Here is a 24,684-nt window from a genome sequence, read left to right on the forward strand (position 1 = left end):
CGGTTACGCGATGCGATGGCCGGACGCTGCGGCGTTTCATGAACCGATGGCAAGGCTCGGCGCGGCTGCGCAGGACGACGGTGGCGCACGCGACTGGGAGTGGCTGTGGGTTGAGAGACACAACGGCAAGGCGATGCGACACCATGGCTGGCTGCGTGGCACGGCGCACGTGGTGAGTACAAAATGTGCGGTGACGCACAAAGATGCGTCATCGGCAGAAATGGATGCCGGCAGGGCACGGCGTCGTCGGCAGCGCACCGAACAGTGTGACGGCAAGGCATAAATTGCTGGCCGCACGGTGAACAAACATCGTTGGAAAAACGGGCTGCAGCAGTGTCGCGTCGGCGGCGTGTGGCGGTATGGCAACGCCGACAACTCGCAAGCGCTGGCGCCCGATCTGTGCGGTGGCTCGATCGGGAGGATCGTGTCATGGTGGCGGTTGGATAGAATCCCTAACCGCTCACATCCACAGCCGCTCGAGTGGACTAGACAGGCCCATGAATAAAAGAAAAAAAATGAAAATGCAAAAAAAGTGGCGTATGCCCACTCGTTTGGGGTATGCAGACTCGGTCCTTGACCGTTTTGTTTACCTCATTATTCTTTTCTGCTATAGCTGCTAGCTATGCAGTTTTTGTTACTATGTGTTTTTACAGTAATTTATTTGATATATTTACTGTATTATAAAGCGCATTACCATATCAACATATGAGATTAGGCGAATTTATAGTCGCTATATGTTGAGAATTTACCTAGGAGTAAATTAATAAGCATGATGATTTCATGCAGGATAGGTTGGACATATCCAAGAAACTGTTTTCCTGTGTTTGCCATTGATGGCTTCAATAATCAAATCTAGGCAATTAATGTCAAGATTAACTTGGCGGCCCGGAATCTCAGTTCCCACATAACCACACCCGCTCAGGGGCTCCGGCTATAGTCACTATAGCAAAGTATGTTACATTGCACTTCACTACACCATGATCTATAATAATAGGGTATCTGGTACCCTAGAGCTCTTTTGAGGAGCAATGTGATCAATATATGGTGATGATGATGCTTGAAGTGCATAGGAAATGGATGCTCGTCCGATTCCATGAATTTGAGTCAGTGACAACATACAACTCTAATGTGCACAAAATCAACCGAGAGTTGAGATTCTGCAATAGTGCGGTTTCAGATGCCAATCTCATCGATGAAATGTGTTCCACTTTTAATCCTTTTATGAGGACTGAATTGTTTTGTCAATGGTGAAGGAAAGTGAAGACATGATGAGAAGCAGAATATGAATGGAGCACAAAAGGGCAAAAGTCATTTCTTGGAGAATGACAAGGTCATTAGCCTCGGTCGCTACACATGTGGTTATATGACTCACAATGCAAGGAAATGTGATACTTCCATGCATTTGGTGGATTTGTACATCCATTAATTGGCTAAGGGCAAGAGGCCCATGGGAACAAGCGTGAATCTCACTTCACTTGCAATAACAATGATTTTCCAATGGTTGAAAGTTCCCAGATGTTCCTGGGAACACGGGCAACTAGGATCATACTCAGCAAAAGGAAGGTCCACTATTGAGTATCGATGACATGTTAGTGGACTTCAATTTTATTGACATATATGGAGACCGGATTCAGTCTCTTTTGTCAAGCACTGTAATGATGTCTATAGACATATTACATGCTGTAAAATGAATTATGTCCATCAACATAATATGATAGCTATGTCATCAGACATGATGCTTGTGGTATGTCCTCTAACATATATAGTTTATGGTGTATGTATTATGTCCATATGAGTTCAATCATATGTTGAAGTTGGTTTCTTTCTCTTTAGAAACTTAACGAAATAATCCAATTGAGAAGGAAATGTGTTAAGTGGAAACTGGGTCTACTAACACGATATTTTGGGAGAATAAGTGTTTCCATTGCAAGCTCTTGATAAGAGTAATAGAAGTGTCATGAAAATTGTGGTCGTGATACGGTAATTGTTGGTTCTGGTCAAGCCACAGTTACACTCCCTATGGGTACTACATGGTAATCATGGGTGCATTGATGTATCTAGATTCTACTCATACCTTGCTGAGTTTTAAGGATATCCGCAATGGTTTCTATGTTGAAACTCATAAAGCGAGTGAGGTTGGAAGCCTACTCATGACTCAGCAAAAGGGTTTTGAATGAAATCCTAAACTAAATGTCTTATCTATCTTTTGGATTGTACTATACATACATTAAATTAGATACGCATTTGGCGTATAATATAATTTTCTAGAATCTTGATAAGTTCAAGATATGGCAACATTGCCTGGGTCTCCCTAGTATTGTGATGATGAGAAAATTATTGATGGTCCAATTGGACACAAATCTAACCGTGTGAATTTTCTAAATTCATTGAATTGTGTATGCACGATGTGTCCAAATCAGGAAACTGATCACAAGGCCATCTTATCTCATGAAAGAGGATGGGCCACTAGATTTCCTTGGATAGGAGATATATATGTGATCCAATTCAACTGTTATATGGGATATTCACATATTTTATAGTGTTCTTGGATGCATCAGTGAGATGGTCCAATGTGTGTCTTATTATAAAGGGACCATGCTTTTGCATAGTTGATTGCTCAGATCATTAATTTGAGAGCAAATCAATCCTAGCACGGGATAAAATCCATCAGAATGGACAATGCTGCGAAATTTAGTTCGTGAGCATTTGATGATTACTGCCTATATTGAGGCATAACTGTGGAGCCTATTGGTACTTTGTGTACATACCCAGATTGGTCTTGCGGAATCACTTGTCAAGAGGATAAGTTGATAGCAAGATTGCTCCTACAGAATTGTAATCTCCCAACATCTAGTTGGGGACATTGCAGTTTTACGTACTGCATATACAAATTCGACGAACTGCATATTATATGGTCTCCCTGTTGCAGTTAGTACGTGGAAATGAGTAAGTATTTCCCATCTGCGATAATTCGGTTGTGTGGTATACATACCGATTTCACCACCGCAGCGTACATATATGGGCCCTCATAGAAATTGGGGATCTATGTGAGGTATAATTCTCCATCAATCATAAAGTACCTGTAGTCCTAAGAAGGGGACTTGTTTATGGCCTGGTACGCTGATTGTATTTTGATCAGGACATTTTTCGGCATTAGGGGGGGATATGGACCACATTGAATGCCAAAAAATAGATTGAGATGTGAATAGACATCTAGTCCTGAGGTCCACGTACGAATGAGTCTAAACTGGAGGTTCAGAAGATTATCAATTTGCAAAGTATCGCAAATAATCTGCCGGTTGCATTTACTAAGTTTATAGGTGTCACAAAGTAAAATGTTCCCATAGTGAATGTGTCAGAAAGAGTGGATGTGACCCATAGGTCCACTTGGCCACCGAATAGGGGGAGGAATCTAGACACAAGAGGACAAGGCTTCATGGAAGCGTCCAAGGGGAATGAGGAATCCTCAAACAGTAATTGCAGGTCAACTTCATGTTGATATTCAACCAAGAGTTGAAAGACACCTGAAGGATGTTGGACACATCCAAGACCCAGCACGAGTGTGCACACAAATGTTTGTGCTGGGACATCGGAAGGCCTTGACTCAATTGTTGTGGGAAATCACAAAGAGTCAAAAGGTAATGATGAAATCTCCACTCTGGATATGGATTCGGGAGAATCATATAATAAAGACTACATTATGTCGACATTTATTTATCCTCATGAATTGCGAAAGACATTGGATTGGATCTAGAACCAAATTCCATGCATGGTTGAGTGTCTAAAACGCTCTAGTTGATCCAAAGGAAGGCAACAATTGAGGATGCACTCGCTCTCAAGAAGAGGGGGTATTGACCTGATCAGTAATACCCACTCCTCTGAATTTGTTCCCCGGGGGAGCAAATGGTTTTTTTTGTTCATGAGAAATGAAAACCAAGAGGTGGTGAGACATGAAGCGAGGCTTGTAGCACATGGGTTCACGCAGAGACCCTTCATCGTTTAAGATGAAACATGTTCTTCTGTTGTGAGTGGAATAACGTTCCGATATTTAATATCACTGGCAGTGAATAATGAATTTGTTTATCAAACTGATGGATGTTGTGACTGCATAGTTGTATTAGTCACTTGATTCAGATGTCTCTATGATAATTCCTGATGGAATTAAGATTCTGAATTTATTCACAACATGTATTGTGGAATCTTCAAAGGTCATTTTATGACTTGAAGTCAGCAAGGATGTGGTATAACCGACTGAGTGAGTTCCTTTGTTAGAAGGATTACTCAAACAATGATAGTTGCTCATGTATACTCATCAAGGAATCCAAAGAAGGATTTGTATAGTTTATGTGTATGTTGATGATCTGAATATCATTGGAACTACACAAGAAATACATGAGACAAGCAAATCATCTTATGACGGAGTTTAAGATGTAAGATTTGGTTGAGACCAAACTTTGTTTGAGTTTGGAACTTGAGCGTATTCCTTCAGGAATACTTATCCATCAGTCTACATGTATCCAAAAGATTGTTGAAAGTTCAACATGGATAAGTCATATCCATTAAAGAACTATGGTTTTGAGATCTCTGGATTACTAGAGATAAGGACACATTAAGACCTAATGGTGGTGATGAAGAGATATTCGGACGTGAATTTCCGTATCACTGTGCAATAAGAGCACTGGTGTATCTAGCAAACTGCACCAAGCCTGGTATATCATTAGCAGTGACTTTATTGGCTAAATACAATGCATCACTGATTAAATGGCATTGGGTTGGTGTGAAGAATATTTTTAGATATCTTCTAGACACCATAGATCTTGGTTTGTTCTATGAAAAAAAATCAAGATATGACCATGGTTGGATATTGTGATGTTGGGTATATATTTCATCCCCATAATCCTAGATCATAGACTGGTTTTTGTCTCCTTGAATGGAGGCGTGACCTTCTCTTGGAAGTCGAGAAGACAAACTTTAGTGGCTGCATCCACTAGTCATTCTGAAATCATCGATTTGTATGAAGCATCACGTAGATGTATGTGACTTCTCAGAATGATTAACTTTGTTGAAAGTTCAGGTAGGGTTGATTGGTAGGAATCACCCACCATCATCTACGAAGATAATTTTCTTTGTATTACTAGATGCAGAAAGGTTATAAAGAGCAACATTAGAATATGTATGGCTCCAAAAGTATTCTATTCCACATGAGCTGAAGATAGGTGGAAGATAAATAACTTGCAAATGAAGTCACGCTATAATTTTGATGATTTATTCACAAAGTGTTTACCAAGTTCTTCATTCCAGAAATATGTTGTTGGAATTGGTATGAGATGACTTTGTTATTTGCAAGGTACAGGGGGAGTGTACTCCTGAACAACAACCTGTTCGGAATCTCTGGATCTTTGATATTGCACTCTTTTCCTTTATGAGTTTTTCCTATATGGTTTCTCATAGAAGGTTTTTAATGAGGCAATAGTAATACAAACATTTAATGTGCCATTTTCTCCTTATTTTTCCACTGGGTTTTCGGAAGAAGTTTTTTATGGCATATTGTATATTTCTCCTTAAATTTTCCCGCAGGGTTTTTGAAGGGGATAATTCCAGAGATGATCAGTCACAAGGATAAGCAAGGATTAGGGGGAGTGTTAGGATTAAATTATTTATGTAACTGAGGTTAATCCTCGCTTGTACATAGCGCACGTACGGTTACCAGTTCGGCGGCCGTCACGGCGTTTCCACACATCCTACTCTCGGGCGCGTCCCTTGCAATGCGTCTTCTCCCCTTATATATAAGATGTGACTATCAATGAAATTGATGCGGTTGATTCATTCTTACTTTTGTCTCTAAACAGCAAGTAAGTTTGACAATTTTCATGTAAAACGGAATAGCAGTGTTTCGTCGATGAAAAAAACAAATTTAGGATAACATTTTAGCATTTGGTGTTTTTTTACACATGCCAAAATGCTTAATCTTTTTGCCTCAAAAATTACGGGTAGCATTTGGATGTGACTAACAACAAATAAAAATGTTGCCTTGATTTTTTTTAACATTTCAAAAATTAATTTTGGGCCGGGGAGCACGTGCTCTCGGAAGCCAAATTGAATTTCCGAACCTTATATTTTTTGTTAATACTCGTGCAGTTTTAAGTTGGAATTTCTGACAGAAACGTGGCGAACTGGTACAGTATAATCAAATGGGAGACAAATGTGCTCTACGCCCTCAAAAGGGAAAAAAAAAAAAGTGTGTTCTACGCCCGGACTTCCATCGTTCCAATTTCCCAAGGGGGCACCGCAAACCATGAACGAAAAAAAAAATCCCAAGGGAAACGAAAGTGGGGAAAGTTTAGACAAGCGAGAGAGTAAGGAAACGAGGAGAAATCGCAGATCGCTATGGCTACCCGCGGGCCGCCTCCGTCGTCGTCGTCGTCATCCGGATCCGTGACCGTGACGATCGACCCCTCCCCTTCCTCCTCCGCCCCCGCGGCCGCTCCGCCGCCGCCGGAGACGGTGGTCCTGCGGCTGAAGCGGCGGGCGAAGAAGAAGGTGTCCTGGAAGGAGGGGACCGTCGACAACGAGTCCCTCGGCCGCAAGAGCTCCAAAAAGTGCTGCATCTTCCACAAGGAGGTGCCCTTCGACGAGGACTGCAGCGACGACGAGGCGGACGGCGGCCGCCGGAATCCGCATGGGGACGCCGGGGAGGGGACCAGCGGCGGCAAGGGCGGCTGCTCTTCCTCCTCCCACGGCCATGACCACGGCCACAGACACCACCACTGAGCTCCGGTTCGATAGGTATGATTTGGGGGTCGTTGATGCTTGTTGGTCGATTTGTTGTGGTTGATTTTGAGATTAGATGTTTGGGAGTTCCCAATCTATGATCATTCTCGGAAAAATACTGTTGCAAGGTAGTATAATCAACAGACAAATTGGAGGATCAGTTATGGCATTCATTTAGCAAATCGAAACATCAAGGCTCCTCGTTATTTTGTGTCTAGACTCCAGAAGTATTTATTTGATCTCAGGCTTTGTATACCTGTAAGGATGATTGTCCATAATAGGGAGCTAAAGCACACTGCTCCCGTGTGTTCTACTCCCTCCGTTCCCAAATACTCGTATAAGTCTTTCTAGAGATTCCACCAAATGACTACATACGGAGCAAAATGAGTGAATCTACACTCTAAAATATGTCTACATACATCTGTATATTGTATTCCATTTGAAATGTCTAAAAAGACTTATATTTAGGAACGGAGGGAGTAATATAGAGTATATGTAGCTTCCATGATCATAAACCTGCAACTAGAACTGCAAACCATGCCACACAATTTGCTGATTAGGCTATGTCTGGTGTTATCCGCAGGCAACTTCTGATGGGCCTCCTTGTCTACGCTTGATGTCGTCAAGGGAAACATTGCTTCTGTGTGCCAAGAACTTTAGGTGAAAAGCTAGTTTTACCATATCCTCAAACTTGCAAGAGGATGCACCTTCTATATCAAACTGTACTGTTGCTTACATGCAAACTAATGTTATAAGATGTATAAATGAAACACCAGTTATCACTGTCGTGATTCGGTGAGTTCAAAAATTGTCAGGATGTTCTTGAATATTCTTTTTGGCACCTCATTATCCTTGTGGCTGGAATAGCGCCATGTTGTGTGTTTCTAAAGTGATGGTTGCTTGTCTTATGAGATGCTTTATTGGCCTGTCTCAGTTGTAACATGCCCTGATAATCAGGATACATGTAACGTTCGTGACTTTTCTGTTGAATGTTCCTGTCATCCAAAATCAACGTATGGTATTCTAGTAATGCTTTGAATGTGAAGTTGCTTGTCAATTTTGTCATATAAATTTTGAAGTTGAATTGAGGACTGAGTGTCGCTCGGGTGGCTAGCTGAGCAGGTGAGCTCGCTGCCCACCAGCGTTCGAGTCCTGGTAGGTCCTTTTTCTTTAAAGTTGAATTTGAAGCTGAAAACTCGACTTGTTTATTACACAGAAACAGATACTAGTATTTATGGTAAACATGGATTTATGTTTGAGTCAGTTAAAAGGACGTGCCAGATTGTTGCTTGAGCTTTTCTTGCCCTCAGCCGTTGTGGAGCAGCTCCGATTCATGGTTTTGCTCTTATCTAGTATTAATATGAAGGTACTGAATTGATCAGGTAAGATAACAATTAATAAGTTCGCATTATTGTGGGTTTGAAAACACCAACCGAACTATGTTTCCTTCCATTCCCTCTGCCTTTCTTTCCCTCTTGCAAAATTTGTTTTGTACTCTCTCTGTTTTTATTTAGTTCGCATATTAGCTTTGGTTAAAGTCAAGCTTTACAAACTTTGACCAAGTTTATAAACAAAAATATTAAGATATACAATAACAAATCAACAACATTAGATTTATTATTGAATGTACTTTCACATCGTATAGATTTATTATGATAAATGTCTATTGTTTTCTACAAACTTGGTCAAACTTTATGAAGTTTGACTTCGGTTAATTTTAATATGCAGAGTAAATAAAAACGGAGGAAGTAGTTTATCAGTGGTGATGTGCTAGGATGTATCCCCAGTCTTATTGAAGCTAGGTGGCGGAGAGCAATGAGAAATGAAAATAGATTGCACTGCAGCAAATGCTAGCTGGTTAACCTGTGGGATTTCTGTTTACTAGTACTAGTACTATATTTATTGACCTAGCAAAAATTTATTCTCGCTTTGCCTCCTTGGAGAACATTGTACCGCTCAGTTTCTCTTTTTCATCAGTGGAACTATAATGGAGCATATGCTCTTGTTCCAGAGCGTGAACATCAGATTCAACAAACATGAAAACGCTTGATAAAGTGTATCAGCTTACAGAAACAGGAAAACTAAATTTCCATTGGTGTCTGTTCGTGCTCTACCTCGTATTGAGGCTATATCAGACTACACACCCAGTCTCTTAACTACCGGTTTGCCACGACCACCATAGAGGCAAGTTCAAGTTTGAACTTGGGTGGTTGCTTTGGGATGGCTTCCATGACATGGTCAAGGAGGTGTGGGAGAAACCGGTGGCCGGGCATACCCCAACTCACAAATGGAATAACAAAATGCATGCATTACGCAAATTTCTTGGTGGTTGGGCTAGGCATACGGTGGGTATACTCAAAAAAGAGAAGCTTCGTCTTTCATCTATCATTGATGAGTTAGAAGCTTTGGCAGAGGTTAGACCTCTATCTGAGCATGAAATTGAGATCAAAAGTCATTCGAATGCACAGATAGATAGGCTGTTGTGTGAAGAGAACTCAAATGGTACCAACATTCTAACTCTCAATTTATCCTGAAAGGTGATTCGAATAGTAGAAATTTCCATGGAGTCGCCAATGGCAGACACCGGAAAAAAATTATTCATTCCTTACAACAGGACGAGGGCACGATTGAGGAGCATGAGCAACTTAAATCTTATATCACTAATTATTATAAAAAAATGTTCGGAGCCCTAGAGAAAGGAAACTTCTCGATAAATGAGTCTCGAACAGATAACATCCCGCAGGTCTCTGATAAGGAAAACGGCCTTCTAACAGCCACATACTCCGAGAAAGAAATTAGAAAGGTGGTTTTCCTAATGAAGCATAACAAAGCCCCGGGACCGGATGGTTTTTCCGCTGAGTTCTATCAGAACTTTTGGGAGTCATCAAACCGGATCTCCTACTTTTATTTAGCGACCTACATGCTAGCCAATTAGAATTGTTTCGCTTAAACTTCGACGAGATTATTTTATTACCTAAGGTTAATGAGGCTGAAAGGATACAACAATATAGACCTATTTGCCTCCTTAATGTTAGTTTTAAAATATTCATGAAGGTTGCGACTATTAGGCTAAATTCGGTTGCTGAACACGTGATTCGTCCTTCACAGACTGCATTTATGCAAGATAGACACATCTTGATGAAGTTGTTATCCTTCATGAAACAGTCCATGGATTACATCGGAAAAAGTTGAATGGGGTGGTACTCAAAATAGACTTTAAAAAAGGTTATGACAAAGTCAAATGGCCCTTTCTTCAACAGACTCTTAGAATGAAAGGATTTTCTGCAGAGTGGCGTGCTATGATCCATAGCTTTGTTTCTGGAGGTAGTGTTGCCATTAAGGTCAATGATGATGTTGGACATTATTTTCAAACAAAGAAGGGATTGCGACAAGGTGACTCGGTATCGCCTATGCTATTCAATATAGTGGCGGATATGCTAGCGGTCATAATTGAGCGTGCGAAGGTTGATGGTTAATTTGATGGGGTAGTAAATCATATAGTTGATGGTGGTCTCTCTATATTTCAATACGCTGACGATACAATTCTCTTCATGGATCTTGACCTTGAGAAAGCGAGAAATCTGAAATTAATTTTATCAGCATTCGAGCAACTCTCGGGTCTTAAGAGCAATTTTCATAAAAGTGAATTGTTTTGTTTTGACAAGCCTCAAGATCAGGCCTACCTGTACGTGGAACTGTTCGGATGCGGGTTGGGTTAGTTTCCAATCACATATTTAGGGATATCGATACATTATCGGAGACTCACAAATGCTGAATGGAAACACGTCGAAGAGAGACTGTAAAAAAGGCTTAGCAGTTGGAAAGGTAAATTGTTGTCTCTTGGTGGAAGATTGGTCCTCATAAATTTAGTACTAAATAACATGGTACTATATATGATCTCCTTCTTCCAGTTGCTGAAAAGAGTTTTACATAGATTGGACTATTTTCAATCAAGATTCTTTTGGCAAGGAGATAGCGAGAGAAAGAAATATAGACTAGCTAAATGGAGTGTGGTCTGCCGTCCCAAAGACCAAGGCTGGTTGGGCATTCATGACCTTGAGGTTAAGAATAGGGCCCTTCTTGGCAAATGGTTGTTTAAATTACTGACCGAAGATGGTGTATGGCAAACCCTTCCGAGAAGGAAATATGTGGGTTCCAAGGCGGTATCCCAAGTATACTGGAAGCCCGGAGATTCTCACTTTTGGGCGGGTCTAATGGCCACACTTTTGGGCGGGTCTAATGGCCACGAAGAAATATTTCTTCTCTTATGGATCCTTTTCGATTAAGGACGGCTCGAAAATTAGATTCTGGGAGGACAAGTGGCTAGGGAATGCCACACTCCGGGAACAATATCCGGCTCTATACAACATTGTGCGTCACAAGGGTGATATTATCGCCACGGTAATGCAATCATTTCCACCAAATGTGGCATTCAGAAGAGATTTAATTGGACCCAGACTCCAATCGTGGTACATCCTGCTACATCGGTTGTCCACGGTGCAATTGTCACATGGGTCTGATATATTTCGATGGAACCTACATGGGAATGGTCAATTCTTAGTGGAGTCTATGTATAGAGCATTAATCCAGTCTGATGTGCCAGTTGATAATAACAAGAAGATCCGGAAGATGAAGATACCTCTGAAGAATAAAATCTTTGCATGGTATCTTCGTCGCGGAGTCATTCTTACTAAAGATAACCTTATTAAGAGAAATTGGTATGGAAGTCCGCAATGTGTCTTTTGTCATCATGATGAGACAATAAAACATTTGTTCTTCCAATGCAAATTAGCTCGTCCTATATGGTCAGTCATCCAAATAGTTTCTAGCTTGTATCCTCCTTGTATTGTTGCTAATGTATTTGGCAACTGGTTACATGAGATTGATCACAGGTTTAGAACTCTTCTTAGGGTGGGAGCGCCTGCCGTTATTTAGTCGCTTTGGCTATGTAGAAATGATAAGGTTTTTAATAATAAAAGCACTTCTCTGATGCAGGTTATCTACAGATGTATCGGGACTATTTATATTCCTCTCTACAACGCGTGGAGAATCGAGACCTGTTTACGGAGGTGTGTACACGATTGGAGGATACGACGAGGGATATTTTTACCCAACATGAGTGGCAGCATGGTCTTAGGATTGGCCCACCTCCGCGTTAGCCGTTATACAGACTACATATTTCTTAGTATTTCGCCTTTTTATTTTTCTTTTGTGCGAGAGGATTTTATTTGTCTATGTGCATTTTAGTTGTGCAGAGGCCGGGTATAATGCTTAAACCTTTTAAAGCGCCCCTTTTCAAAAAGAAACAGGAAAACGTTGGCTAAACTGCATCATTCTTTTTCGCCATACCGGATGCTACATGATTAGTCACACAACATTTCTTCCACAAGAACATCGTTTTCCCTAAGCTCTCTCTAGAGTAGGCCTTTTTGGCGCATGGATGCGGTGTTGCACACTTGGACAGAGCGGCAACAATGTCGTTTGTCTAGATTATTATGAGTTCTTTTTCCAGACTGCTGGCACGGAACAAACGTTAACTTACTAACTATCTAATCCTTTAAGTTTGGCAAAGCAACTCTGCATGGATTCGATAATCTCCTGCGTCATACGGTCACCAGCAGCCAGCTTGTACTGCTCAAACTTCGCTTCTTCGCACTCCAGCGCTGCTTTCTTGCAGGCCCTGATACTTCCTGGATAGGAGGAGATTGATGGTCAGCTCTGAACTGCCACAGTTGGCCTACCAAAACATTCCTTTCTGTTAGGGATCACAACAAAATAACTAGTACATCAAAGGATATGAGGATGAGCATCAAAACTATACATGGAGTAGCATCATCAGGCCAAAGTTTGCGCAGAGACAAAACACTCAGAACCTAAGTCTGGGCTCTATACATGGAAAAACATACATCATCAGGCCAAAGCTTGTGCAGGGAATACATCAAAACCAAGTCTCGGGGTCTCGGTGAGAGAAATAGTTTCAACAAACTCAAAAAATACATGCATGCATAAAAATTAGAAAGGAGGTCATGTGATTGCTAACTGAACTTTACCTTACACTCAAAAGTACTAAGAAGCAGGTTGTTAAATATACTCATTGTGCGGCAAACCGATTGTTAAAAAGAAAAGAACAAAGACATGAATTATCCACTCACCACTCACATCCAAGAGGTTGAACGACACTGGGATCTTCCCATTGCTCCTCACCATTGTGATAGCAGCCCACACTTTCTGGTGATCTTCACGCGACACTCGGATTACGCAAAGCTTCGTCACAGGATTTACATACTTCACTGCAGAAGATGACCAGAGCTCAGAACTACTTCTAAAAGTCTAAACAGAACTGGAAAACACACTGCAGACACTTATAATGCTGCCTAGAGGAATTGATGATGCTTTAGAAATTATTAGCACCTTGCAATGATCCAAGAGATGCAGCTAGGCCGCATTCCCCAAAATTGAGCTGGATGCTGTCTCTGATCACTTTGGTTATGTTGAACTGGGTGAGGATGACAGGATCAGCCTCTCCTCTGCTAGCGTCGATGAAGACCTCCATCACCATGTACCTGTTCTTGAAATGAACCATTGTGTAAAACCACTTGTGCCCCTGCTTATCGTAACCTGGATTTTCATGAAGATGAACGATGATCAAAATTCAAATAACGGCACCTCTTTAAGAGAACCAATGCAGTAAGGAGCATAGCCAGGTCATTAAAAGAGTTATCTTCGCCACTATACCATCAAAAGTACACACCGCTACAGTTTTCCGTTTGGGTATTGAGGTTTCAAAAAAATTCAAAGAACCACCCTTGTTCTTCTGTTTTGCAAACCTATAATTTACATTAGGCAATACACATAAACAAAACACCACCCACGATTTCATGTGTTCAAAAAACATACCCATCTAATAGAGACTAGTAAACAAATGCAGTCAAGGCTAATGACTATTTATGATTCCAAATAAAAAAGGCATTTGATCTAATAGATAAGTCCACTCATTCCTCACTGCTAAGTCCTAACTTGCTGCTATGAATCAATGGGCTTTTATAATGGATCATGTTCCGTTCTCATAATCAGATTCTCAGACGGTGGAAACTCGACATAACACTAGCAGATTCATGGAGCCAGGATTCGAGAAAGTCCCAGGCCAAAATTCAAGTAGCTAGAAGTTAGAACTATTACAAAAAGTACTCCATGGCAAAGCATAAACAGATTAAAGGAATATGGCTCCATGAAACAAATTTGAACTTCAACACTTGATGATCCAACAAAGTAGATTAAACATGACCAAGAAAACATCTAATAGAGCAGGGACACAAAAGATACTACCAGATCAAATCATTGATTTCACTGTTTGATATGAGCTTTACATGGCCTACAGAAAGAACCTACACCTTGAATAAACAGTATTTCTATAACATGAATTGATAAGAACATATATCAATGCAAGCCCTCAGAAAGAAAATTTGACAAATCAGGGAAATCACCTAGATAGACTAGACTAGTGCTGCGATAGTTAGGGGAAAAAACGACCAGGCTAGTGCTTGATGGGGATTGGGGTTGGGTCTTGGGGAAATCACCTGTTGATGGCAAGCTCGCAGAATCGCGGGTAGCGCAGCGGAGGGCCGGGGTCGAGAGGGGCCGGCGCTCAGAGCGGCGGCGCAGCAGTATAATAGAGGCGGGGAGCACTGGAACGTACGCAGTTTAGCAGGGCCGGAGTTGAGAGGGGCCAGCGCTCGGAGCGGCGGCGCAGCAGTAGTCCTAGCAGAGGCGCTCTGGCGCAGCGCGCGGAGGCAGCCAGGTTCCGGACCCGGACCGCGCCCCCAGCCCGCAGGCCGCGCCTGTCTGCTCCCCTCTCTGGGCCGTCTATTGGTGGAGAGTCTGGGCTGAAAGTGCGTGAGAAAGGATAGGTAAAATGGGAGAGCCTAAAAAAAAGGATAGGTAAATAGGCACTGGCACCCCGGGGTCAATCTCTCTCTCACACAAAAAGTAAACGTATATTGTCCTAAAAATAAGTAAACGTATGTTCACTGGTCGCAGATTTCATTGTACCACTCGTTCATATCTAACCTGTGCTATATGTTTGCTAATGGTGTGTTTAGTTGACGAACCAAGTGGGACGGAATGTAATGGTTCCATTCCTCTAGAATAGGCCGGTTCCGTTCCCGTGTTTGGTAGAAGCAATTAGACGGAATGGAATGGTTACGTTTTATTGTTTGGTAGGAGAGACGGAATGGAATGTATTTGGTGTATATTATCACTTGTATGCTTGTGCTTATAACAATTTGATGAACTTTGACATCTAATGACGCATACGGTCAAAATCATCAACTGAAAATTGCTAAAAAAATCCTATAAACATTGAATTGGTGTTCATACACGCGCATACAGATGGGGCGGGTGCTACTGCTTGCCGAGATCCCAATTGGCAGACCATCGAATGCCCATGCCGGCTACCCCTTTTGGCCGATGTGCCTCTATTCCATGCGAGCCGCCGCCGCCATTATTCCTTCTCGCTCCTCCCTGTCTCTCTCTTACCTGTGAGCCGCTGCTGTCGCCAGGAGCGTCGTTGCTAGCCCGCCGCCGCTGTGGAAGGGAGCGCCGTTGCTCTTTCCGTCCGCCGCCACCATACACGGGAGAGAGAGAGGGGTGAGGCTGCCTGGCGGCGTCTCAGATCGAGAGCGCGAGACAGACGAGGGGTGGCGGCGCCGAGAAGGAAAGGGTTTCGGTGTGAGTGAGAGTCACGGGAGGGGTGAGAGCGAGCGGTTCTGTGTCGTCCGGCCGATTCGGAGGTATGACTTCATTCCGCATAATCAGCGAATATGCTGTTCCATGGAACGAGTGGGTTCCGATTCGTTCGATGGACCGAACACGGGAATGGGCCCTCGGGACGGAACCAACCCATGACATTCCACCCGATGATTGAAACCAAACACACCCTAAGTGAATACATAGGTTGATGTGGAGCATCCTAGAGTCATCCCATGGACCTACCTTTGCCTCCTACGACACCAGATGGACCAATGACTAGAGCTCGAGCAAGGGCTATCGAAGCTAAGGTGAACTTGTTCCTTTTCGAACTAACACATTTCACATGTGAGACATGGCTACTATCTCAAGCGGAGACCTTGTGTGTGACCAGGTACTTGAAAGGAAGCCACGGAGCAACTACATCCAATGGACAAGATGGCAAGGACATCAAGTGCGAGGACCAAGAGGAAGAGCTGCCAGGAAACCACAGCCACCGGATGACCGGTACTCGTGTGTCGCCCTAAGTTATGACTGTTACATGATGAATATTATCCACCGTTACCACCGATCCAATGCCTACAAGCTTTTCACATATTGTTTCTTACTAAGTTACTGTTGTTCCTGCTACTGCCACAATTACTATAGAACTAATGCTGCTACCGTTACTGTTACTATTACTATTATTGCTACTGCTATCAAACTACCATACTATTGTGCTACTGATCACTCTGCTGCAGATATTTAGTCTCCATGCGTGGTTGAATTGACAACTCAACTGCTAATACTTGCAAATATTCTTTGCCTCCCGTTGTGTCGAATCAATAAATTTGGGTTGAATACTCTACCCTCAAAAACTGTTGCGATCCCCTATACTTGTGGCTTATCAGAGACTACTTTGACACCTCAATGGCAACTCTCGAGGACGATATTCGAGCCATGATGGACACCCGCTCTTCTACAACGCTCTCATCATCGAGAAGGCGACACTCAAGCCGACACTCTTCGGATACATCTTCAGATTCAAGTCACCCAAGACGTTGCTCGCATCATCGTCAAGACCATGAAGATCGCCAAGCACCACAAAACCCATTTCATGGTAATTGCTTGCAAGGCCGCCTTCAAGAGCGCGAACAACAACATCGACAAGAACAAGCCACCGTGGACCAAGAGCAAGCTCCAATACGCCAAGATCACCAAGTAAACTAAGATGGTGACACCATTCGACTAGAGCAACAACACCGTAATGAGCAAGCCCTTGAAGCCCAACATGCTCTTAATGAAGCAACCCAAGTCGTCCGCACACGTAACCGGGAACAAGAAGAGGCCATCCGACGAGAGCGACAAGAAGAAGCCGCACGCCTCGAGGAGCGCCAAGAAATGAGGAACCATGCAAGAATACCACGTCCTCAACGTCAAGCTAATAAAGCGGAGCACGTGCAACAAGCAGTCAAAGACCCTCAACCACGGCAAGAGTGCCTTCACAATCGACCCGCACGCATCAAAGAACAACGCTATGACAAGCTCAAGTTCACCTTGCCTAAGTTCTCCAGAATCAATGACCCCGAAGACTACCTTTCATGGGCATTGAAGGTCGACAAGATCTTTCGCTTACACAACTATGAAGAAGAAAAGAAGATCACCATGGCATCTCTTGAGTTCCAAGACTATGTCCTCATTTGTTGGGAGCAAGTCATTGAATGGCGTGAAGCAAAAGGTGACCCACCAATCACAACATGGAATTAATGAAGGATGTCATGCGAGTGCGCTTTGTACCCACGTACTATAGCCACGACCTATTCAAGAAATTGCAACTACCCGAGCAAGGCACCAAGTCTGTTGAAGAGTACTACAAGGAAATGGAGATTGCCATGATTCGAGGCAATGTCACCGAAGATGAGGAGCAAACTATGGCACGATTCTTGAATGGACTAAACCATCCTATCAAGAAGATTGTGGATTTCCAACCGTATTGATATTTGAACCTCCTCGAGCTAGTGCACCAAGCTACCAAGGCGGTGTGACAAGTGCAAGATGACTATAAATACGCCAAGTACTCTTCCAAGACCTACGGTTCATACAATCAAGATTCAACGACTACAACGCCTTCTACCTCGACAAAACCTACACCAAGCAACGGCGGCAAGTCAAGTTACAAGCAAACTTCGACATCTTCACGTCGTCCTCCTACTACAAGCAATCTCAAGACGAGAGCTTCATCATCACCTACTCCAACGGATGAGACCGTCCAGACAAGTTCCATCAAGTGCCTCACATGCCAAGGCCGAGGCCACAAGACATTTGAGTGCCCCACTCGGTGCACCATGATTGCCAACGACGACGACACCTATGACTCCATGAGTGAGGAGAAATGGAAGCACTTGAGCACGTGGCCATGCACTGACGAGTGAATGAAGACGAAGATGACCAAGTATTTTGTGACAATGATTTGAGCCCCGCTCTTGTTGTCTCCAAGGTCTTGACACTTCAACATCAACAAGACGAAGACCAACATTGACACATCTTCCACACCAAAGCGGGCATCAATGGACGTTCCATGAAGGTCATCATCGGCGGAGGAAGTTCCACAATTTGGAAAGTGAAGAGCTATGTTCCAAGCTACAATTGGTCAAGACGAAGCATCCTCGTTCCTACAAGGTCCAATGGCTTAGTGACTCCGGCACCATTCAAGTGGAGCACACCATTCAAGTCTCCTTCAAGATTGGCGCATACGAAGACACATTGGAGTGTGATGTGGTTCCCATGTCCGTTTTTCACCTCCTACTTGGACGACCTTGGCAATTTGACCACGACGTCATCCACAATGGGCAAACCAATCACTGTAGCGTCAAGATGAAGGGAAATGAGTACGTGCTACGACCCATGTCGCCAAGTCAAGTGATCGCCGACAAGCAAGATCCCACACATCATGGAGAGAATAGTGAGAGAGTGAGCCACCAAAAAGAGAGTGAGCGCCACAAGCCAGAAAAGAGTGCTTCCATGATGAGCGACAAGAAAAACTTAGTGCTTTTAGCTACCAAAAGAGACATCAGAGAAGTGTGTGAGAACCCATCGAGTGTTATACACCATGTCCTAGTGTGCAAATACGAAGCGACAGGAACTAACATCTCTCACCATCTACCTCTAGTGTTGTCTAATCTATTGCAGGAGTTCGCGGATGTATTTCCTGATGAGCTACCACCTGAACTACCTCCACTTCGTGGCATCGAACACCGGATCGACCTCATCCCCGATGCACCTTTACCGAACAAGGCACCATATTGCGTCAACCCCGGAGAGAACAAAGAAATACAAAGGCAAGTACAACACCTCATTGACAATGGGCATGTACGTGAGAGCTTAAGCCCTAATTCCATTCTGGTTATTCTTGTGCCTAAGAGGGGTGGTAGTTTTCGCATGTTTTCCAATTGTTGTCCCATAAATGCTATCACCGCATGCTATAGGCATCCCATTCCACGCCTTGATGATATGCTAGATGAGCTTCACGGAGCCACCATTTTCTCAAAAATTGATCTTAAAAGTGGCTATTACCAAATTCACATTTAAGAGGGTGATGAATGGAAAACCGCTTTCAAAACTAAGTTTGGCTTGTATGAGTGGTTAGTCATGCCTATGGGCTTATCCGAAGCACCTAGCACTTTCATGCGTGTGATGCACTATGTTCTTCACAAATACATTGGAATATTTGTTGTGGTCTACTTTGACGATATGCTTGTGTTTAGCGTATCTCTAGAAGATCATGTCACCCATCTTAGGGCCGTTTTGCAAACTCTTAGAAACAAGCGCCTTTATGCTAGTATGGAGAAATGCACATTTGGTGTTGACAAGCTTGTTTTCTTGGGTTATGCTTTTGTCATCTAAGGGTGTTCATGTCGATGAAGCAAAAATTGATGCTATTAAAACTTGGCCACAACCAACCAACTTGCAACAAGTGTGTAGCCTTGGCTTAGCCTGATTCTATCATAGATTCGTTAAGGACTTTAGCACCATTGCATCACCATTGCACGTATTGAGTAAGAAGAACTGATGACCCACAAGTATAGGGGATCAGTCGTAGTCCTTTCAATAAGTAAGAGTGTCTAACCCAATGAGGAGCAGAAGGAAATGACAAGCGGTTTTCAGCAAGGTATTTTCTGCAGGCACTGAAATTATCGGTAACAGATAGTTTTGTGATAAAATAATTCGTAATGGGTAACAAGTAACAAGTGTGGAAAAGGTGCAACAAGGTGGCCCAATCCTTTTTATAGCAAAGGATAAGCCTGGACAAACTCTTATATAAAGCAAAGTGCTCCCGAGGACACATGGGAATTACTGTCAAGTTAGTTTTCATCATGCTCATATGATTCGCGTTCGTTACTTTGATAATTTGATATGTGGGTGGACCGATGCTTGGGTGCTGTCCTTACTTGGACAAGCCTCCCACTTATGATTAAACCCTCTCGTAAGGATCCGCAACTGCGAAAGAAGAATTAAGATAAATCTAACCATAACATGAAATATGTGGATCCAAATCAGCCCCTTATGAAGCAACACATAAACTAGGGTTTAAGCTTCTGTCACTCTAGCAACCCATCATCTACTTATTACTTCCCAATGCCTTCCCCTAGGCCCAAATCATGGTGAAGTGTCATGTAGTTGGCGTTCACATAACACCACTAGAGGAAAGATAACATACATCTCATCAAAATATTGAACGAATACCAAATTCACATGATTAATTATAACAAGACTTCTCCCATGTCCTCAGGAACAAACGCAACTACTCAAAAAGCATGTTCATGTTCAAGATCAGAGGGGTAATAAATATCATTAAGGATCTGAACATATGATCTTCCACCAAATAAACCAACTAGCATCAACTACAAGGAGTAATGAACACTACTAGCAACCCACATGTACCAATATGAGCTTTTGGGATAAAGATTGAATACAAGAGATGAACTAGCGTTTGAGAGGAGATGGTGTTGGTGAAGATGTTGATGAAGATTGACCCTCCCTTGATGAGTGATCATTGGTGATGATGATGGCTTCGATTTTCCCCTCCCGGAGGGAAGTTTCCCCGACAGAATAGCTCCGCCGAAGCCCTAGATTGCTTCTGCCCAGGTTCCGCCTCGAGATGGCGGCGCTTCTTCCTGAAAGCTTCCTTATGATTTTTTCTACATATAGCAGAAGATGGGCACCATACGATGGCCAGAGGGCCCACAAGACCTGGGGGCACACCCTGGGGGGTAGGGCGCACCCTCCAGGCTTGTGGCCACCTGGTGGGTGCCCTATTGTAACTTCTTCACCCAATATTTTTTATATATTCCAAAATAATTCTCCATAAAGTTTCAGGACATTTGGAGTTGTGCTGAATAAGCATCTCAGATTTGCTCCTTTCTGGTCCAGAATTCCAGCTGCCGACATTCTCCCTCTTCATGTAAATCTTGTAAAATAAGAGAGAAAAGGCATAAGTATTGTACCATAATGTGAAATAACAGCCCATAATGCAATAAATATCGACATAAAAGCATGATGCAAAATGGACGTATCAACTCCCCTAAGCTTAGACCTCGCTTGTCCTCAAGCGAAAGCCGAAATCAATAATCATGTCCACATGTTTAGAGATAGAGGTGTCGATAAAAATAAAATACGGACATGAGGGCATCATGATCATCTTTAGAACAACAACATATAGTCATATAACTTCTTATGATAAAGTGATAAATCTTTCACAAGGTAAAGTATGAACCAAAAACTTCATTGAAAAGTAAAAAACTATGATCTCAGTCATTGAAGCAATTACAATTTATCATAATATCGTTAAGAGTCAATGCAAGAGCTTTTATATAGCAAGTCCACATACTCAACCATCTTTTAGTCTTTCATAATTGCTAACACTCACGCGATATTTATGAGATCAAAGCCTCAACCGGACACAGAGAAAGATAGGGGCTTATAATTTCGCCTCCCAACCTTTTACCTCAAGGGTAATGTCAACAATAATAATTTATGATCACCTACATCCGAGTGGATATGTATGTCTGGATCTTTCCCCAACACATAGTGCTTGCCAAAAAGAAAAGGTGTAAAAAGAAAAGGAAAAAAATCACCATGACTCTTGTATAAAGGTAGAAGGTAAAAGTAAAATATAGGCCCTTCGTTGAGGGAAGTAGAGGTCGTCATGTGCTTTTATGGTTGGACGCACGGAATCTTAATGCAAAAGAACGTCACTTTATATTGCCGCGTGGGATAAAGAACTTTATTATGCAGCCCCATCGCTTTTATTTCTTCCATATCACAAGTTCATATAAAGTTTATTTTCCTCACACTAAAAGATCATACATGTTTAGAGAGCAATTTTTATTGCTTGCACCGATCACAACTTACGTGAAGGATCTTACTCAATCCAGGCATATATAGTGGACTTTCATGGAAAAACTGGGTTAATGGGTTTTGGATGCACAAGTAGTGTCTCTACTTGGTGCAAAAGATTTGGCTAGCATAGGATGAGAAGCAATCTCAACATGTTAGAGGATCCATGACAATATAACTTCTATTCGGATATAAGAAAACATAACCCACTATGTTGTCTTCCTTGTCCAACATCAACCTTTTAGCATATACTATTTTAATGAGTGCTCACAATCACAAAAGATGTCCAAGATAGTATATTTATATGTGAAACCTCTCTTTCTTTATTACTTCCTGTTAATTGCAATAATGACCAATACTATGTTTGTCAACTCTCAAAAAAAAATATTCATCATACTCCTTACATGTGAAGTCATCCCTCTCCATAAGATCATTATATAATCTTTTTTACTTCTTTTATTCTTTTCTTTTCTTTTCTATGATCAAAACAGGAAAGCAAAAGCCCTCAACTCAAAACTACTCTTTATTATATAACCCTCAGACTTGGTTGCACAGATAGATCAAAAAGCAAAACTCAAATACTAGATCATACTAAAAACTTTTATTCTATTAGATCAAGATATAACCAAAAGGATCGAACTAAGATAAACGATAAAGGTAAAGATGTGATGGTGATACGATACCGGGGCAGTTCCCCCAAGCTTGGCACAATCCAAGGGGAGTGCCCATACCCATGTACTCAAGTATCCTTCTTCGGTGGTGGTGGTGCAATATTCTTGGAAATAATCCCCTTCAGGATGCGATTCTCTTCTTCGAGCTTATAATTTTGCTGCTTGAGATCCATAATTTCCTTGCGGAGTTTTTCTTTGATAGTTAGAGCACCGTCCACACATGGATGCATCCTGGCTGCGGAGGAAAAAGCAACACTCTTTTTCAAGTTATTGTAAGAGATAAATTTAACACCGGGAGGTTTGACCGAATCTGGAAGGACTAAGCTCGTGAATTCTTCATGCCCGCCATTAGGTTGAGGGAGAGAGGTGACTTCTTGCTCCTCTTCCATGGCATCCACTCTTTTCAAGTTAGCTTCCATCTCTTCCTCCGTTGACCACCCAAAGGGATTAGCTTCGCTATATTCTCTTGGATCCGGTGTCAGGTGAGAGACACGACTCTCCCCGACGGACTCATGCGAAGGCATCTTGCTTTGAATCTGCTGCAGAAATAGCTTGAAACAAGAACAGAGGATATTGCCATGATACGGTGGTCAAAACCTTCAGGCGATTATATAATGAATTTTTACCGTGCAAAACAAGTATCCTGGGAGAAAACGGAGTCCGGATGGCACACGAGGTGGCCACAAGCTTGGGAGGCGCGCCCAGGGGGTAGGGCGCGCCCCCAAGGCTTGTTGCCTCCTCGTGCACTATTCAGACTACTTATTTTCCTAATTTTTTAAATATTCCAAAATGGAGTAAAATTGCCATTGGAAAACTTTTGGACTCGGTTTACTTACTGTATCACATACCTATTCCTTTTTAGGGTTCTAGAGCATTTTGGAAGGTTTCCTTTATGTACTCCTCCAGTGTTATGTGAATAATATTAGTTTCAACCTTTATGGGTTTACCTGAGATATAACGTTTGATTCTTTGCCCATTCACCACCTTCGGGTTATTGCCTTCGGCGTTGTTGATCTTGATGGCACCGGAACGATAAACTTCCTCGATAATGTAAGTCCCTTCCCATTTAGAGAGAAGTTTTCCTGCACAAAAACTTAACCGAGAATTGTATAACAAGACATGGTCACCTACATTAAACTCACGCTTTTGCATCCTTTTGTCATGCCATCTTTTAACTTTTTCTTTAAACAATTTGGCATTTTCATAGGCCCGTGTTCTCCATTCATCGAGTGAACTAATGTCAAATAACCTCTTCTCACCGGCAAGTTTAAATCATAATTGAGTTCTTTGATTACCAATAAGCTTTATGTTCTAGTTCGAGAGGTAAGTAACATGCTTTCCCATAAACCATTTTATATGGAGACATACCCATATAATTTTTGTAAGCAGTTCTATAAGCCCATAGTGCATCATCAAGTTTCTTCGACTAATTCTTCCTAGATCTATTAACAATCTTTTGCAAGATCAATTTTGTTTCTCTGTTACTTAATTCTACTTGACCACTAGACTACGGGTGATACGGAGATGCAATTCTGTTATTAACATCATACTTAGCAAGCAATTTAAGGAAAGCACCATGAATAAAATGTAAACCACAATCAGCCATTAAATATCTAGGGACCCTAAACCTCGGGAAAATAACTTCTTTAAGCATTTTAATGGAAGTGTTATGATCAACACTACTAGTTGGAATAGCTTCTACCCACTTAGTAACGTAATCAACAACAACTAAAATATGAGTGTGCCCATTAGAGGATGGAAAAGGTCTCATATAATCAAATCCCCAAACATCAAATGGTTCAATAACAAGTGAATAATTCATTGGCATTTCCTGATGTCTACTAATATTACCAATTCTTTGACATTCATCACAAGACAAGACAAACTTACAAGCATCTTTGAAGAGAGTAGGCCAATAAAAACTAGATTGTAATACTTTGTGCGCAGTTCTATCTCCAGCATGGTGTCCTCCCTAAGCCTCAGAGTGACACTTGCGTACAATTTTTTCCTATTCATGCTCAGGTACACAACGTCTAATAACACCATCTACTCCTTTTTATAAAGGTGTGGGTCATCCCAAAAGTAATGTCTTAAATCAAAGAAAAACCTTTTCTTTTGTTGG

The 24,684-nt window shown here is 42.1% G+C and overlaps 2 protein-coding genes across 5 annotated transcripts; one reads left to right on the forward strand and one right to left on the reverse strand.

Moving 5' to 3' along the window:
- The first annotated feature begins 6,229 nt into the window (after nucleotides 1-6,229).
- Nucleotides 6,230-7,617, forward strand: INH3 (inhibitor-3). Its single transcript, XM_048700894.2, has 2 exons — nucleotides 6,230-6,786; nucleotides 7,355-7,617. Exon 1 carries the CDS (start codon nucleotides 6,388-6,390, stop codon nucleotides 6,769-6,771), a length of 384 nt encoding a protein of 127 aa, XP_048556851.1. The 5' UTR covers nucleotides 6,230-6,387; the 3' UTR covers nucleotides 6,772-6,786; nucleotides 7,355-7,617.
- A 4,446-nt stretch (nucleotides 7,618-12,063) lies between these two features.
- LOC125541592 (putative ribonuclease P/MRP protein subunit POP5) lies at nucleotides 12,064-14,660 on the reverse strand. 4 transcript variants are annotated; one of them, XM_087544034.1, is made up of 4 exons: nucleotides 14,468-14,657; nucleotides 13,183-13,334; nucleotides 12,924-13,061; nucleotides 12,064-12,461 (listed from the first exon to the last, which is right to left on the reverse strand). In XM_087544034.1, the coding sequence occupies exons 2-4, from the start codon at nucleotides 13,328-13,330 to the stop codon at nucleotides 12,313-12,315; spliced, it is 435 nt and encodes a 144-aa protein (XP_087400160.1). In that variant the 5' UTR covers nucleotides 13,331-13,334; nucleotides 14,468-14,657; the 3' UTR covers nucleotides 12,064-12,312. The 4 variants fall into 4 exon arrangements, with proteins under 4 accessions (XP_087400160.1, XP_087400159.1, XP_048560918.1 ...); XM_087544033.1 differs by having other exon boundaries at nucleotides 14,349-14,657; XM_048704961.2 differs by having other exon boundaries at nucleotides 13,183-13,389; nucleotides 14,349-14,656.
- Nucleotides 14,661-24,684: the final 10,024 nt, after the last annotated feature.

This window comes from Triticum urartu, chromosome 2A, assembly GCF_056163025.1.
Source record: "Triticum urartu cultivar PI428250 chromosome 2A, HENAU_Tu73, whole genome shotgun sequence".
NCBI classification, from domain to species: Eukaryota; Viridiplantae; Streptophyta; class Magnoliopsida; order Poales; family Poaceae; genus Triticum; species Triticum urartu.